Below are 16,524 nucleotides of genomic sequence, written 5' to 3'. Positions count from 1 at the left end.
ATATATATATATAACATATATTTATATATATAAACATCCATCTTCTAAAATGGATATATCCATCTGTATCTGCGCGCGTTATTTTTTTTTTTAGTTATATATGTACACGTATATTCGTTTAAATGCACAGTCCCTAATTACTTCATCACGATTATATGCGGTTGTCTTTCATGGACCATGCCACTCTTGAATTCTCGAATAAGCATTCTTCGGTCCGTGATTCTCAACGTGCCCGTGAATCTTCTAGAGAACGGACCCTTCTTGGGCCTTTCACTAACTCTCACGTTTATTTACAAAGTACCGACGCGTTTGTCGCGCATAATTAAGGCAGTGTTTCGATGAGTCCGTTTGGAGAACCGAGTTCTCCTGCCTCCTTCGTCTCACTCTTTCCTTCTTCCGCACGCATACACGCACGCACGCACTCGCTCACTCCAGCGGCGATCCGTTTCACTCGCCGATCGGTCTCGAGTTTATCAATCGCCGTTCGATTATACACTGATTCACTGATCACTTCTCACGGGTGGGCGTACAACGCGGTCTCGACTTTCACTCACCGCTGAAAATGCTTTTCAAGATCCGGTTTTCTGTTTATTCAAAGCCACGGGCCGAGCTGCGCCTCCAGAATCGTGGCAGCGTCGGTCCTGCCCATTACTCTAAGATGGTTCAGCAGATCCGTCACCGCCGTCGGTTCTCGATGCCTCGCCTCCCACAGATCCAGAATATGCTCGGTCGGGCTGGCCTTAGTTGCGAAGTAATTGATGTACCTGTTGTACGAACGAAGACACCGGCTGTGTGATTACCAAGGAAAGTGGTACAGATAGTTATATCGCTGGCAAAATAGAGCGCGTTTAGGGAAAATTTATAGTAAGGGGTATGAACGGCGTAAAATAATATACGGAAAAAACGATTTTCCTAAAGTATGCACATTAGGAAAAAATGTTTTATTCTATTCAGAATTTTGTTGTAACAACATGAATTGGATTGAAATGTAATTTTCAACAACAAAACTGTAATTTTATGCATAAAAATTATTTAATTTATGTATAAATAAATAATTTTGTTATTTACAGAGCAGAACAATACGTATTTCGTAGAAACAACTAAAGTTATTGTTATATAAATGAAATATTTGGTTGCTGTAAAAAAAGAATTCAACTAAACAGTTTCGCTGCAAACATAAAAATTTTTTTCTAGTAACTTTAATGAAATACAGATCTGAAAATAATTTTATCGAATCATAAAAATAATTACGTATAGAAAATTCAAGCATGATAAACAATGCTGCAAAAAATTCTGGTAGTCTAGCCAGCTTGAACGTCTTACATAATTATTTTGAGGAACGTCGAACGAAATGATTTTCGGATCACTTCACTTAGCTAAATTTTTAGATACTTTGGTAAAACCATTCTTTCCCTCTATAATACTTCCTTAGACAGATTTCATATATTGACATTATAATTTTGAAATTAGTCATGAAAACTGATAAATTTAACAGACAGCTAAGCATATTAATCGGCGTCAATGAAGGAAACCGTTTAATCTTATTGTTAAAGCAAATATTACTACGTTGTTTGATTTGCGTCGAAGCGTACGAATCTCTTGGCATTAACGAATGTATTTCATGCTCTGCATAAATATAGTTGCGTATTTAAAGAAGCTTTACTCTAGAATAACAAGTACGATGGAAAGTTGTTGGCCGGCCTGACTGGGTCACTAACCTGTCGACTTGAAGCCTCTGCGCTAACATTCTCCAATCGTTGCCCAGAGCGTTCGGCGGGTCTAAGCATTGGCAGAGCTGCTTCCTCAAGGATCTCGTAAATCGGAACGGCCGTAGAGTGGTAGAGTCAGTCGTGGCGTTGTTAGCATGTCCGCTGCTAACCACGGTGACTTCCCTGAGTGGCCTCGTGACACTACCCGAAGAGATCAACTGTTTCGCGCCATCGTAAACGATTCTGAAGACCTGTCTCGTGTCGGAATTTCCTTGCGAGACTTGCAGCTTGTAGCTTCTCGTGGTGGTCGGACCAAAGGCCGTGTCCAGGCCGAAGGTCACGTGCTTGGCGTTCTCCTGACGGTTCCAAACATCCCGGAACGGGACTTCCTGACGTTCCGTGGGCGACTTGCTCTGCCATTCGTTACCGACTTCCTCGAGGCTGACGCAGAGCGACTCCCCGTTGTCTTGGAAGAGCAACGTGCGCGGCTTGTCCAACAGATAGCCCCTGATTTGCGATTCCCGATCGACGATGGCTTTCATTGCCGCCTTCGTGTCTTCCACGGCGTAAACTCGAACGCAGCACTGGCCGGCCTGACTGGCGAAGAGTGCCAATCGCAATCTCTTCGTGGCGATCGAATTTTCGCAGCTCTGTCCGGCTAACACGTAACCGCGGAGTTGCTCGGTTACTATGAAAGCTTCCGCGTGATCCAGCTGCGTGAACAGCGGTGTGTTGATAGTCTCGTTGCCTAGAGTTAGCACTCTGCTCCACGTAATTGATTGATGATCTTTCGACATCGAAGAGGAACCGTCGTCAACGTTAATACCGTCACATGCCCAAACACTCAGTTCCCAGGTTGACGGATGCAACATGGCGCAATGCTCAAATTGAAGAATCACAGGCTTGTTGAAGGCCGCGGATGACGGGCCGCAGGTCACCACAGCTGATAACTGTGTTATCCCGTCTGTGGGGAGAAAAAACAGGGTCGAGACTCGAACGGCGTAGGCGATATACATATATGTATGTACGGCGGAAATAACAGCGGCACTAATGTGATATCATGAATTATCGAACTTAATGCCGTTATTCTACGTTATCGTTACCACCACGATGTTATTGTTATTGTAATATCCGTCACGTTAGACTTGATTTCATTAATTATGTTTAATACATTATATTAACACGAAAGCGCGTATAATTTTCCAATCAAGGGTAAACCAAAGTTATCGAGGATTGCAAAATCTCTTCTTTTCCTCAGACGGTTTTATATCCTCCCACCGTATCTCTCTAACACAAAAGAGCCGGTGTAGCGATGCCCTATATGTTGAACATCAAATCAAGGAGGATATAATAATCGCGCGAAGCACGTGCAGGGAATGGCGTTGATATAAAAATAACATCGCGCTATCGCGCGATATCGTGAATGTACCCTGCGAAAGTTCGCTGCTTTCGTAGCTGCGATCGTAAAGCTCAACATCCGCCTCCCGCGGCGCGTAACATCATGAATAATTCGCACTCACCGGGTAATCGGGGCCGGTAACGATCCTCGTTGAGCACCGCCAGATAGAGTTCTTCCCGGAGCGGTTTCGGAACGGCTCCCTCGGGCACCGACATCGAGATCCCGGAGTCTGGAAGGACCAGCAGGGCGCCGCGCGTGTTCACCGCCGCCCTCGCGACGTTTCCAGCTTCCAGCTTCGGCAACCGGACGCTCTCCGAGGCGACGTTGTACGTGGAGTCCGAGGACGGGTAAGAGCTAGTGACGCTGTTCTCGCTGTCGGAATGGATCTGCTTGTCGCTGCACGACTCTTGGGTCGACGTGCTCGGCGTGGGCGACATCGGCGACGGTTGCGGCGCGATCGACAAGTGCGGCACGTCGTAGTGGTGTTCCGAAAGGGATCTCGACATCGACAGCTTCGGGTCGAAAGGATACTCGTAACAGGCCGGCACACTCGTCGCCGTCACATCCGGCTGCAGACTCAGCTTCTTGTCCTGATCCGGGAAGAACTCCGGCTGGAATTCTGAAACGCACACGGCCGAGGCACGGCTCGTGGGTATCTCTGCGCGCTGCGGACAAACGCCGCCGAGATACTATTCCGATTCTACGTGGGCTACGATTGAGAGACGTCGCGCGTTTCGTTCGTCGTTACGAAAGAAAAATAAAGTATTACGACATACGTCTCATTTGCTACAACAATGACGTAACTCAAACAGCACAGTTTTTCCAGGAAAAATGTTTCGAATCATTAACGTATTATAATATTAATTTTGTAATGTAATTTTGGCATAACTGATTGTAAAAGAATATAAGTACTGCATGTCCTTTTGAAGTATGTTTCTTTTTTTCTTTTTAATTTTCTTTATGTTCTCTAAAACTTTTAAAGTAACTCTCTCTTTAGAAGAGAGTAAAATCCCCCTCTTGAAAGATTGAAAACTGAGCCACTCTTTTTCAAGACTGACTCAATTTTCACTCTTTAGAATGAGATTTCATTCTAAAGAATTGAAAGAATTTCCATTCATTATCGCCAAGCAAAACTCAAAGTGACAATTTTTAAGTTATGTCGCTGTAACAAATGAGCTAAATTATTGTGTCTATCAGTTATTAATATTTCGACATTTTGTTTTTGTTTACTTTTGTGGTCTAGATGTTGATTTATTTATGGTTCGGAGAGAAAACGAAAGTGATAAGTTACATTAATTTCGAAATAGTATCTTCCTATTCCCAATTGTGAGAGACAATATCTCTCAGTGCGATAATGAGAGCATGAAACAACTGAGCAGGAAATAATTGAATGAGCATAAGTAACACGATACGATTATTTGTTTTATTTGCGCATTTAATTGATCGTAACGTAATACCTTGAATTATCGTGAAAAGAAAGTTAATCTTTGAACTAGAGCAAAGTTTTGGGTTTCACGTATATAATTAGAGAGAATCTAGTCGGAATGTATAATTTGTATCTTTGATTTAACGTTACATTCGTTTTTACCTTTGAAATGCTTACCATTACGAGCCATGGAGTACAAAGAGTGATCACGACCTTTTCGTCGCAAAAGTCTCGCCAGAAAGATCGCCAAGCCACCAATTACCACACAGGCGACCGTTAGACCGACGTATAAGGCTACGTCCATCTGGCGATTCGCTATAATAGAATCACATATTGCGAATTTTTATTATCTTCCATTATTTATCTTTCATTATTTATCTTTTATAAAAGGAATTTGACGCGACGGTAAAAATGTCGCGTAAAAATGTTGTTCTTTTTAGCTAAATGACATTGTACGCTTATTACCGTAAATAGTGCGCAAACAATTTTGAATATAGAGGTATCGTGCATGAGCGACCTAATTGTTACCACGTGAATCGCTGAATTGAGTGAACGTCATAATCTTTATTTACTTTGTGCACGAGACTTCTTTTGTTATGACAAAAGAAGCTTAAAAGCACCATAGAACGTTAAACGTCTCTGCGCCGCTAAATATTACGAGCGTCGTAGGAAAGTTTTAAGGTTCCTCTCCATTTACACTCCGGCGACACGCTCGTTTTCTTCGTGCGCTCGTTTTCCTCAGCACGTCAGTTTATCGTTTTACAGCTCTGCGTTATTTCGTACGGCTATAAAGATTCCGATCATTATTATCGCTGCCATTAACGTACGCAATAAAAGCATCGCGATGCGAACATGTTTCGAAGTGAAATAATAATTTTACGTGCCGTTCTCGTGCCCGAGGTGGCAAGGGAAGACAACCCGTTGACGAAAAGCGTGGTGTACGAAGAATTGTGGTTGAAAACGATCAGCCAAGATTGTATCGCGATGCAGCGAGTATTTAGCGAAGTATACAGACGAAATTACATTTAGCGAAGATACATGGGATGTTGTCAGGGATCGTGCGAGAAGATATATACTTGTACACGGATATGAAATTCACCGTGGTGCTTTACGACCGTGTCGTCGTCGCCCGTTCCGGATATATGGATAATGTAAGTAAATGCACAACCGCGAAGGAAATGAAATTCTCGAAAATAAAACCAGGCGCATAGTAAAAACGTTACGCGGCGCTGGAAGCCTCGCTGCAGTATCTGAATTATGGGCAATTTTTCCTTTTACCGGATTACTTGGCGTGCTTAAGCATTCACGGAAGCTTCATATAGGCGCGGCTCTGCGGCGACGCGAGAGAGAGAGACACGGTGTAGAAAATGTCTCTGCGGTCGTAAAAATTTTCGAGAAATACCTCAACCGCTTGCCGTGAAGCGAAGAGTGCCTGACACTCTTAAGCTTCTTCCAATTTTAGAATGTCAAAGCCATACGAGGTTGTAACCCTGCTACGTGACTTTCGAGCTCAAACTCCCTTTCGCGGGATCATGTGCGTCTCGTTGGCGCACGCCGTGTTCTCGACACGTGCCCCGCACGTCAATATATGTGCGACAGCGACGAAAATGCATACGAATTCGGAGGAGGGATTTTGAAAACGCAATAGTTCCACGTCGTTACCCGCAGGACGAGATCGGAGACGCGCATGGTTTTCCACCCTCCTCCTAAAGACAGCTTGAAAAGTGACTTTCACGCAGGGGCGCCGGGATTTATTTTCTTCGAAGCTGAATTGATAACGCCTCATAAACCGAACCTAACCTGTATCTGAAGCTATTTTTCATCTTTATTTCTGAGAGGTAGCGCATTATCCTAGTTGAGATGCTTTCAACTCTTGCCATTGGTAAATTTATTCATTTTCTATAAGATCATTGCGTGAGATACGTGATTATTATTGTTATATTTGTAAAAAGCCTGTATTGTTTCCTTACTTTAAAAGTGACGCAACAAAAACGAAATTAAGTTTTTCAGAGAAAAGAAGAAAAATTATTTCTCGACTCGACAGAAAATTATATTGACTAATTAAATAATATATCGACGAAAGAAATATACTCTTAGAAACATGATCATTTGTGTCAATTTTGTTTCGCATATTCCAAAAAAATCATCCTTTTTTTGAATTGATGATTTTCACATCTTCATTCTAAATGTACTAAATTGTAATAAATCCGGAATATATTGTACATTCATTAAAAATGATATAACTCAAAATGTCACTAACAATTGATATTTGACCGGCTAAAATGACTAAATTCAAACTAAGACATTCAATTTCTTTTTTAATTCTATCATTTTTAAGTAAAGAAATATTCTTATATTTATATCATTATATTTAAATAATGTTAAAATTTTGTAATTACTACGTTATTTTTACTACAATAATGATACACTCGAGCATTGATCGATACGATCTGCCCATTACGAAGGTTCTACCTCGATTGACGGCAACACGTCTTAAATATTTACACCAGGGACGTCCGAGATGACTTGGGGGAGGGTGGGGGGGGAGGGGTTCTTGTAAGACCCCTGCTGGCGTAAGGCGGTAAATCGCATCACGTTCCCCCGGCGTGCGCGCGTGATATCTTCCATCTATATTTTATCGTCGCTTTCAGGAAAATCGAACTCACTTCTGGATTCAAGGGGGCCGTTTCGGGGCATCCAGCCCCCTCGAGGAGAGATTCAGTCGTGTACACGCTCGGGTCTGAGCTCTGGGATAATGGCACTTTATTTGCATGCGCGATCAATTTCCCCCTTCCGCGGCGAGGGCGTAACGGCTACCGATTACATAATTTTCTTCGATATTAAAGCCAGTCTCTCCGCCCCTCGGCGCAAAGAGGGCTGGAGAGGGTGCAGCCGTATCGCGTGCAACTTTGATGTGCGCTTCGGTCGATAGAATTGGCTACCTTAGGGTAGCCGTGGCGCGCGCACGCGGGGAAATTGGCGTCTGTACGGACCGGTGGGCCACCCTTGGCTACACGAGGCTGCTGCCTCATTGTTACGATTGTTTGGATCGCGCAATGAGGGGTCGCAACGATCATATCGGGCCTTCGCGGCAGCGTATCAATAATTAACCGGTCGAGTAATTAAAAGTAAATAGTGCGAGCGGGAGAGCCATCCGCGCTTGTTATCGGCGCGGCGCGGGAAAAACGCGTCCGCAAATACGGTCGCGGTGAAGCGATATCGCGTGTGGGTAATCGATCAGTTCTCGTTTCATTCTCGAAAATTATTTTTCGCATAAGCATAAGCGCGTAGATCGACGAGCTTGATGCACGACGCACGTACATACGCCCCGGCTCGCGTTATTATATATCGGAGCAATGAATAATGCTAATGTTCACCGAGCCTGGATTCGCGCTCTCTATTTTTGCCGCCTTTCTCGAGGTGCATAAAACATCTGATTTGAATGGTATCAGATCGCCGGGCGTAGCGCCGCGTCGCCGAGAATATAAATGGCGTGCACCGGGCGTGAAGAATCCATCCAAGAATGTCGCACGACGAGTTAAGGACATTTGCTTCGCGGTCGAACGCCTCGGTCGCGCCCTGCATACGCGAGGGAGAACCTCCTATTCCTTTCATCTCGTTTTATTTTTCGCGAGCGTCTACAAATCCGGAACGAATCCGGAGGAGGAGGTCCGCGTACATCGCGAGAGAGAGAGAGAGAGAGAGAGAGAGAGAGAGATCGCAGCTTATCTAATCGAGAAACTTTTCTCTTTGCAGCGCGCTCGGCTCAGGAACGAACGGCACGGGAAAACGACGCGAGGTAAAATCGTAAAAGGATCGAGGGAGATTAAAAGAGCGGGAAAATGCTTTATTGCTTGCCCAACTCACCTTCCTCGGTTAAATGAGCGCCGCCCACCTTCGCGTTGCTGACTGTAAAAGGAAGCGCCGGTAAGTTGGATAATTAAAGGATTTCGATAGTACTGATAAAACTACTTCCGCGCAAATTCATACATCTGTTAACGCTATTTGTTTTATTGTACATTGTGTGAAACTCTAAGTCCAGAGTTATGTTTTAAATAATCTAATTGTGCAAATATAAAAAAATTGCGCGTGGATGACGTGAAATTGCATTAAAAAGAATGAAGTAAAAGTAACAATGTACACATCGCTCGTTTTAAAGGAAGTTTTATCACGGTATTTTATTTTTGGTAAAACCTTCTTCTTGTGTTAAATTGAACGCTAAAAAGAGTTAAACGAACCAGATATTTATTTCTATTTTCAGCGAAATGAGGAATATATTCTTACCGCGAAACTATACTAGTTTGAAAATCGATACTTTACGATACGCGCAAAAAAGTTGTAACGGAAAACGTAATCAAGACGTAGCAAAGTTCACCAGTGACTTACCGTTGCACATGCCACCGGTGCAATTCGCCACGTTGATATCCCTGCCCTGGCAAGATCGTCCACCGTGGCTGGGTGGTGGATCGTCGCACGTTCTTCTCCTCGTGTGCGTACAGTCGCTCCCACACACCGACCATGCCGACCATCTGGACCATTGTCCGTCCACGGCTGGCAAAAGAAGCAAAAGAAAATCGAGGCTTCGTTTCGTCGTTCAGAATCGTTAAGACGAGTCCGATCGATGTGTAGCGATAATAAAAAAAGTTCACACAGGACGAAAAGGCTCGTAACTCGCGCGAATCCCCGCGTATAGTCTCGTTGGTGGGAGACTGTACTTGTCAATTCGGTTACGTTTATCGCTACTGTACCGGCTCTTATAACGACGTTTATCTCCTTTACATATAATTGATCGCATCGATACGTTTTTCCTTAAAATTTCGATCAGCATGCGTGAAGGGGAAGAAGAAAAGACTATGTAGAAAGATGACTAACTAAAACGCCAAACTCGTTTATATCCCTGTATCTCTCGTTTCAAGCCGGCTGCTTTATTGGCACTTAAGCGCCATCGAATAAATAGCGCGTCGCACTTGCCGGCGGTTTACTACGTTTTATTAAAACGCCCTTATACGCGGTCGCGGCTGCGGTCGTGTATGTGTCGCGGTTTAATTTTCGTTCCGGGCTGAGGGACACATGATTCATGCATATGTGAAGGACTTACCCAGGGTGTTAGTGAATTCTTCCAAAGCCCCGGCTACTCCAAAGCGAGCGTTAAGGGGAATAAAAAGTGCGTCAAGTGAGTGCATTGACCAACGCGAGTGCGAGCGGTTAACGTGTCTCTCGCGTGAAAACGCCGAAAGAATATCGGATCGATCAATGTCTTGACCGCCGATATAAAGCGAGCGCCGACTTTCCTCGGGTATTATCCCCGTGGGCTTGACTCATTTGCATGCAGTCTGCATATTCTTTACGAGGATAGCCACAGGTGCCTTTAAGATGTCGCAAACGCTTTGAAAGGTGAATACGATAAAGACTTCACGGTATATTTGAAAAGACTGTGTGGCACGTGCAATAGATACGAGGATTTCCTCGACGAGGAAAGAGGACACAACTCGACGCGAGAGGATAGGACGTCGTGCGTCAAGCGAGAATTTCCTCTCTTCAGCATCAGTGATATCGTCTTACGATGGCAAAATCTGCTCGTCCATCGTATTTGACCGACACTTTAACTGAGAGAAGAAAGAGGAAGATAGATCATTTTCGCTTGCTTACGAGTTAAGTACCTTGAGCGACGTCATTGTTAGTAGGTTAGGGAATAACAAAGATGTGCTTGTTTAATATAACAAAGAGGTATATACGAAGGTAGACAAGAACTCTCCTCACGATACAAGTTTCTTCGTCGAACATTTTACGCGCGTTCTTGCGAAGAGCACGGATAATGAATTCAAGGGACTCACCGGAGCAGCCCGAGTTGCAGTCCATCTTTTGCTGAGAGGGGCCGAGGCATGGCTGACCGCCGTTCATGGGCGCTGGATTCGTGCACGTTCTCGTCCTCTTCTGACCGCCTTTCGCGCATCGTGAGTGGCATTCCGACCAGGACGACCAGGAAGACCAGCCGCCGTTAACTAATTGAAACCAGTAAAAGTTGTTATTTAATGTAAAGAAAAAACTTTGAAATATGACGTAGTCAGGTGCAAATGTTTCCGACTCAAGAAAGGGTGATTAAAAAAGGTAATAAAATGAAACGACCATTTTTATTTTTCAGTTTTCAAGAGAAAAAAAAATTTTAAACATTTTTTTATGATATGGAAAAATTAATTCATTGTTTAAAAAAAAAATGTATTAAAATAAAAAATAATTATTGAAAAATAAAAACGGTTATTCCATTTCGTCACCTTTTTATATCCTTGGATTAGAAATTTTTAAACCTTGCTACTACATAACACTAAAAAAAACATGAAACGTACACAATAAAGAATTTACGAGGAAAAAATAATTTTGCTAAAGTATCTCTAAAATTTTAGCTAGAGATACAGATCTGAAAATAGTTTTGCTTAACCATCTAAATTCTAAATAATTACATAAGAAGCATGATGAGCTTTCAAGTATAACGAGCACAATGCTGTAAAAAATTGTCCATCCAGTAATCAATTTGAGCATCCTACACAATTATTTTCATGGTCCAACAAAATTATTTTCAGATCTATATCTAGCTAAAGTTTTTAGAACCGCATTCTTTCTGCGTATGTATAATTATTAAAGGGAATCTTTAATGATGAACTTACCGTATACTGTTAAGCTGACTGGTTCGCTTAGCCGTTTTGCCGCAATATTTTCTGCGACGCAGGTGTAATTCGCCTGATGACTAAGTTTTGCTTGACCAATAAGAAGATGACCTTCGCTGGATACTAAAAGAGTATCCGATTCGGTATCTACAGGGATATTATTTCTTAACCAGTAAACTCTAGGTGGTGGCACTCCCACCGGAGGCAGGCATCTAAGTTCGGTACTTTGGCCTGCTTCGACAGACACGGAGTACGGTGGCGATTCGAATTGCTTTTTCAGATCTGAAAAAAATAATTGCACGTCTTCATTTTGATAAAAGTCAAGAATAAGAATTCCATAAAATTATAATTTAAACGCATTATGAAATTTGGAATATATAGTAAGTTCAGTTGATTACGGTACGATTACGGTACTAGTATATTAAAATTAATGGAACTGAATGAAAATTAACCTGAATGAAAACTAATCTGAATGAAAATAAAATATATCGAAATTATAAAATACAAATATATCGAATTGTAAAATACATATTTTATCAAACAACACAATAAAGTGTATATTGAGGACATCGCGATTTAATTCGCGTTTATATATTTATATTAAGCACACATTTTTACATAAATTTGTGGACGATGGTTTTAACTGAGTGCACATTAGTGCACCGAATCAAACTCGCTATTAGTGTTCCATTTCATATCCATTGAAAAAGTTATATCATAATAAAAAAATCATAATATATTTTCGACATTCGATACTGTCAATCTCTTGTTATGTTACGTTCTATTTTTTTCCCCCCCCCCAAGCTTACGCGGTGATCTATACGACATGTTCTTCTATCTCTTCAAGTGCATTTTTACCAGCTTTTAAGTTATGTAACTCTGAAATTGGCCAAGTGGTTCTGTCTTTAAATTGATTCTCTTGGAAACTCGGCGCTCATTGCATTGTCGTCAATTAAGGGACAGAATTAAATAACGAGTTCGCTGGCAGGAGAATCAAGATAATTAAGAGAGGACAAAGGCAAAGTGAGACGAAAAGTCTCGGCTGTCCCCAGAAGTCTCGCGACGTTTATTTCAAACCTCTCTGATTCGTGTACCCCACCTACATCGAGAATAAGAACCGTCTGACTTAAAAATAAGAGTATAATCTAACATTATAATTTGTTTTCGGGGAATATTGTTATCGCGCGTTACTTGTCAGATTGAAAATTTTATCAATGAGATATTAAAATCATAGATACCGGAGAAAATTAAATGTTAATATGATCCTATTTGTACACTCACAAGCAACGTCGATGGTTGCCGGCTGACTCTTGATTTGCCCTGATCCAGACCAGGCGATGCAGTCGCATTTGAATTTATCCTTGCCGAAGTATTCCTCGATGTGATCCCTCGTAACGTTGAGCTCGCAGTCAACGATTCTCGTTCCCGTATGGGGATCCACAAAATCCTGCTGCTGAGAATCCTCCGCCCTTACGTTATTACAACGGAAATAGATCTGTAGCGCGTGAGCAGCCTTGCAACGTAAAATGGCGGGCTTGTTCTTCACGACGAAAGAGTTTACGGGCTCCGTGAGGAAAACTGGTAAATGGCCGTTGCCTTCAGAGATGAGTTCTGTATCGCTGGCTATCGTAGCTGAAGGCACATCGTCTTCTTCCAAGATATAAGCGTCATCCTCTGCGGCATCTTCGCCTTCTGACAAAAAAGAGATCATTTCAATTTTCTACAAATTGCTCTTTATTTTTATAGACGTTTATAATCGTGGATAATAATGTTATAAATTTTGCTATCATGTATATCTACTTATATACGGAAAGAAAGTAGATATCTCTTTTATTGAAATATTTACATTAAAGAAAAAAATTGTTCATTTAACTAAACTAATTTATCAAATTAAATAAGAGAAATTTCTATATTTGATCATAGCGGATTTTAGTGTTTAAATATTTCTTTGTTGAATTTATATACAATACATATCTGATTCTACTAAACTGAACGAAATTTTGTCTAGTCTTGAAACATTCAAGAACAGAATAGTAAATCACTTATTAATTTAATAATTTTTGATGCTAATAAGCATCTTTATAAGAATATTAATAATTAGATATCAGGAAAATACAAAATCTGCGAATAATTTTTGTTTCACAAAAAATATTGCCTCAGCCATTTGAACTTAGAAATTCTTAAACTTTTCAGGCGTCATACCAATTCAATTATCCAGACATTATTTGTCGCAATAATCAATAATTAGTAAGTTAATTTAATCAAATGAACAATTTTTTCTCAATGTAAAAATTTAGCTAGATATAGATATGAGAATAATTTTGGACCAACAAAAAGGTCTAACAAAATTGTTTTCAAATCTAGCTGAATTTTTAGATACTTTAGTAAAATTCCATTATTCCCGCGTATCATTATTATCTTTATAATTATTATATCAAAGAGAGAAGAGTAACATTGATTTATTCTTACGATGTACAAACGGATTTCGTGGAAAATTGCACATTAATATGAACAATTAAGCGTGACACATAATAGCGCTTGTTATTACGTAATAAATCGGATTGATTGCGTATTGTAATTGCCGTATCATAATGCCTCGTAATCAGCGAAAATCTGGCGTCGCGGCAAGCGCAGAGTCGACCGTCTAAATACGCCGTAACCGTAACTCACGGTCCAGTTATTAATTCGATGATGATCGTTATTCATGTGGCGCGTTCTATCGGAGACGTGAACATTTTATATTTGCCTGTCAACAATGGTGTCGCTCCTGTAAATCCTGACGCTCGGCCATTAATGCAATGCCGCCGGTTCGCGCAGACCGACTACGAATGCCGGCTACGAACAATCGCGGTGCGCACTGCAGTAATGAATTTTCGGATTTACGCGGCGCACCGGTGCACAAGTCCGATGTATTTTCCGCCAACGAGTGGTTAGACCTTTATCCCCGTGCGACATTTGGCCGGGGGCCACAATTTCTATCGCGATAAACGCGCCACCCTATAGTATCGCCCCCCCCCTCTCTCTCTCTCTCTCTCTCTCTCTCTCACACACAGGTTTTTTTATATGGAGCAGCTTAAAAAAAATACGCCACGGTAATAAACTTCGTCTGCATTTCATTTTTTTATACGATGCTCAATTTGTCAATGTAAAGTCCGATATTGAGCGAACTGCTGCCGCGACATAAATACAGAGATGAAGAAATCATGCAGTGCGTTAACACTAACGCGTTCGCATATTGCAGTCGTCGGATTGCTACGGCAATACAATATCGATATGAGATAAACGCGTGCGATGTATTACGGGATCAATGCGCCGATGCGCATATTCACCTTACGGTCGATCGCTTCGGTACGATAAAATATATGAGAATAGCATTTATGAATAAAGTAATACATGTCACTCGTGTGAAAATTCAGAGGAAGCAGTTACCGTAATAGTAAGTGCATCGCTAAGGCTCCATTTTATGCTGCAAATGCTTTATGTTTCGAAGCTAAATGAACCGCATGTGTATCCCTAATTAAATCTATTTATTTATTTATAAATTAGCGATGGACAAATAGATCATTTCTTTCTCCGAGTTTCGACAATAATATTTGGTTTATTCATTTCAACGATTATTGAACCCGTTTATCGCACGTGCACGTCGAAAGAAATATCGTCGAATTAAAAAGAAGGAAAAATCGTATAAATATTTTTAAAAAATATATGACGCTGTTCTTGAAGGGAGTTACAACGGCGATGTTACAATGAAACTAGCAATTGGCAAGGATTGAATAGAAACGCAACGGCAGCGGCGACGCCGGAGTCAGAGCCGGAATTCGGTAACGCGCGACGCACTTGTACGAGACGCAAGTAAAATAGGATTTTCATCGGTTTCCGATAATTCGAGCAGATCGAATGGCCGATAGGACCCATCGAAATCATTCTACCTGGTTTCTCCTGATGGCGAATTCATCCATATGAATTCTCGTTAGCCGTTTGGGCGCATGCGGCCAGTTCGTTAACCGTTTCGAACATGCGTATACATTCGTCCGGGATTTTATTGTACAGCACGATATTGCATGTAGGGCGAAATGCATGGAAGTATCACGCGAGTCGTGTCGTATTGCCTAACGTACGTCTTGTTTATTACGTAACCTCGCGTACAAGCCAAAGGGTCGGCATTTAATACCGGCGCGGATGGAATAACTATCGGAGCCCCAATTGGAATCGTCGGTTCTATACATTCCGGGTTTCTCTCTCCTAATTGCGGTTGCCTTAAGCGCGTTTATGGCCGCTCGTCTTGCGAATTGGTCGGACGCTGTATAATTTGTAGCCTATGATCTATTTGTACGACGACTAGCGCCGTTCCGATTGCGGCCTTTCCACCATGTTAGATACGTACAAAGGAAAAGAGTGCACGCGATAACAAGACGTGGATTTAATCGAGCGACGTCACGCGATGCGCGGAAGTGGAATGGGAGTTGGAATGGGATTTTCATTGGTTCCCGAGATAATTCGAACAGATCGGATCATCGGATATAGGAATGCGCCGAGCGATTCGATCTCTGTCTCTTTCGGACCACCGAATCGAATACAACTTATACGGCACGCGCGTCGTCGTTACTCGAGTCAATTCGCGTGTATATTCGATGGTTTTTCCAGTGACACGGTTAGTTCCTTCACAGTTCAAGCGGCTTGCCAGCTTACCCGGCCGAGGTCTTTAAACGCCGAAAACAAGAACGCGCAGAGAGAGAGAGAGAGAGAGAGAGAGAGAGAGAGAGAGAGAGAATGCAAGCACGAAGCGGACGACTTAATTGAGCCAGGTCACGCGACATGCCGTAATGCCGAGTCAGTGGCGGGGAAAAAAGTTCCACCATCGGTTCTAGATAATTATTCCGAGCGGCCGCGTGGAATCTTGGGCACAATGAATATTCGATGACTTCGAGAGATCGGAGAGCGTCACGATCATTATTCATTTTACACGCGCGTATAGCCGGGCAACGTGTGGCAAACGTACGCGATTACGACGCGTACATACATATTTCGAATTGGTTCCGCAATCCGAAAGCCACGTTTACCTCGATCCATCGATTAATGACGGTGGTATTGGTAAAAAAAAAAAAGAAAAAAAATTCACGCGCGACAGTTGGGGCGAGAAGTCTAATCGAGAGACGTCACGCGACACGCGCGCGGCCGTCGCCAGTCGCATCGGTCCGTCGATCGGAGAATTGTCATCGGTTTCCGATAATTCGGCGCGATCGAATGGGGCGATAGGACCCGGATGGAAACGATGTATCCGGTCTCATATCGTCGCCAAATCATCTGGTCGCGGCGCCAGCCAGCATG

The 16,524-nt window shown here is 42.3% G+C and overlaps 1 protein-coding gene across 4 annotated transcripts in view; it reads right to left on the bottom strand.

The window, feature by feature from the left end:
- Nucleotides 1-7: 7 nt before the first annotated feature.
- LOC108755450 (netrin receptor UNC5C-like) overlaps nt 8-16,524 on the bottom strand; it is a 34,977-nt gene continuing 18,460 nt past the window's right edge. The window contains exons 3-12 of one of the 4 annotated variants that reach the window (XM_018498454.1): nt 12,478-12,888; nt 11,197-11,478; nt 10,369-10,536; nt 9,633-9,665; nt 8,921-9,085; nt 8,402-8,443; nt 4,697-4,849; nt 3,230-3,727; nt 1,719-2,673; nt 8-764 (exon numbers count right to left, since the gene is read on the bottom strand). In XM_018498454.1, coding sequence (XP_018353956.1) covers nt 593-764; nt 1,719-2,673; nt 3,230-3,727; nt 4,697-4,849; nt 8,402-8,443; nt 8,921-9,085; nt 9,633-9,665; nt 10,369-10,536; nt 11,197-11,478; nt 12,478-12,888 — 2,879 coding nt within the window. In that variant the 3' untranslated portion in view covers nt 8-592. The remainder of the gene's footprint in view (nt 765-1,718; nt 2,674-3,229; nt 3,728-4,696; nt 4,850-8,401; nt 8,444-8,920; nt 9,086-9,632; nt 9,666-10,368; nt 10,537-11,196; nt 11,479-12,477; nt 12,889-16,524) is intronic. The other 3 variants (XM_018498455.1, XM_018498456.1, XM_018498457.1) reach the window with 3 other exon arrangements.

The sequence above is a fragment of the Trachymyrmex septentrionalis genome, unplaced genomic scaffold (genome assembly GCF_001594115.1).
Source record: "Trachymyrmex septentrionalis isolate Tsep2-gDNA-1 unplaced genomic scaffold, Tsep1.0 scaffold87, whole genome shotgun sequence".
NCBI classification, from domain to species: domain Eukaryota; kingdom Metazoa; phylum Arthropoda; class Insecta; order Hymenoptera; family Formicidae; genus Trachymyrmex; species Trachymyrmex septentrionalis.
This window is presented reverse-complemented; position numbering and strand designations above follow the sequence as displayed.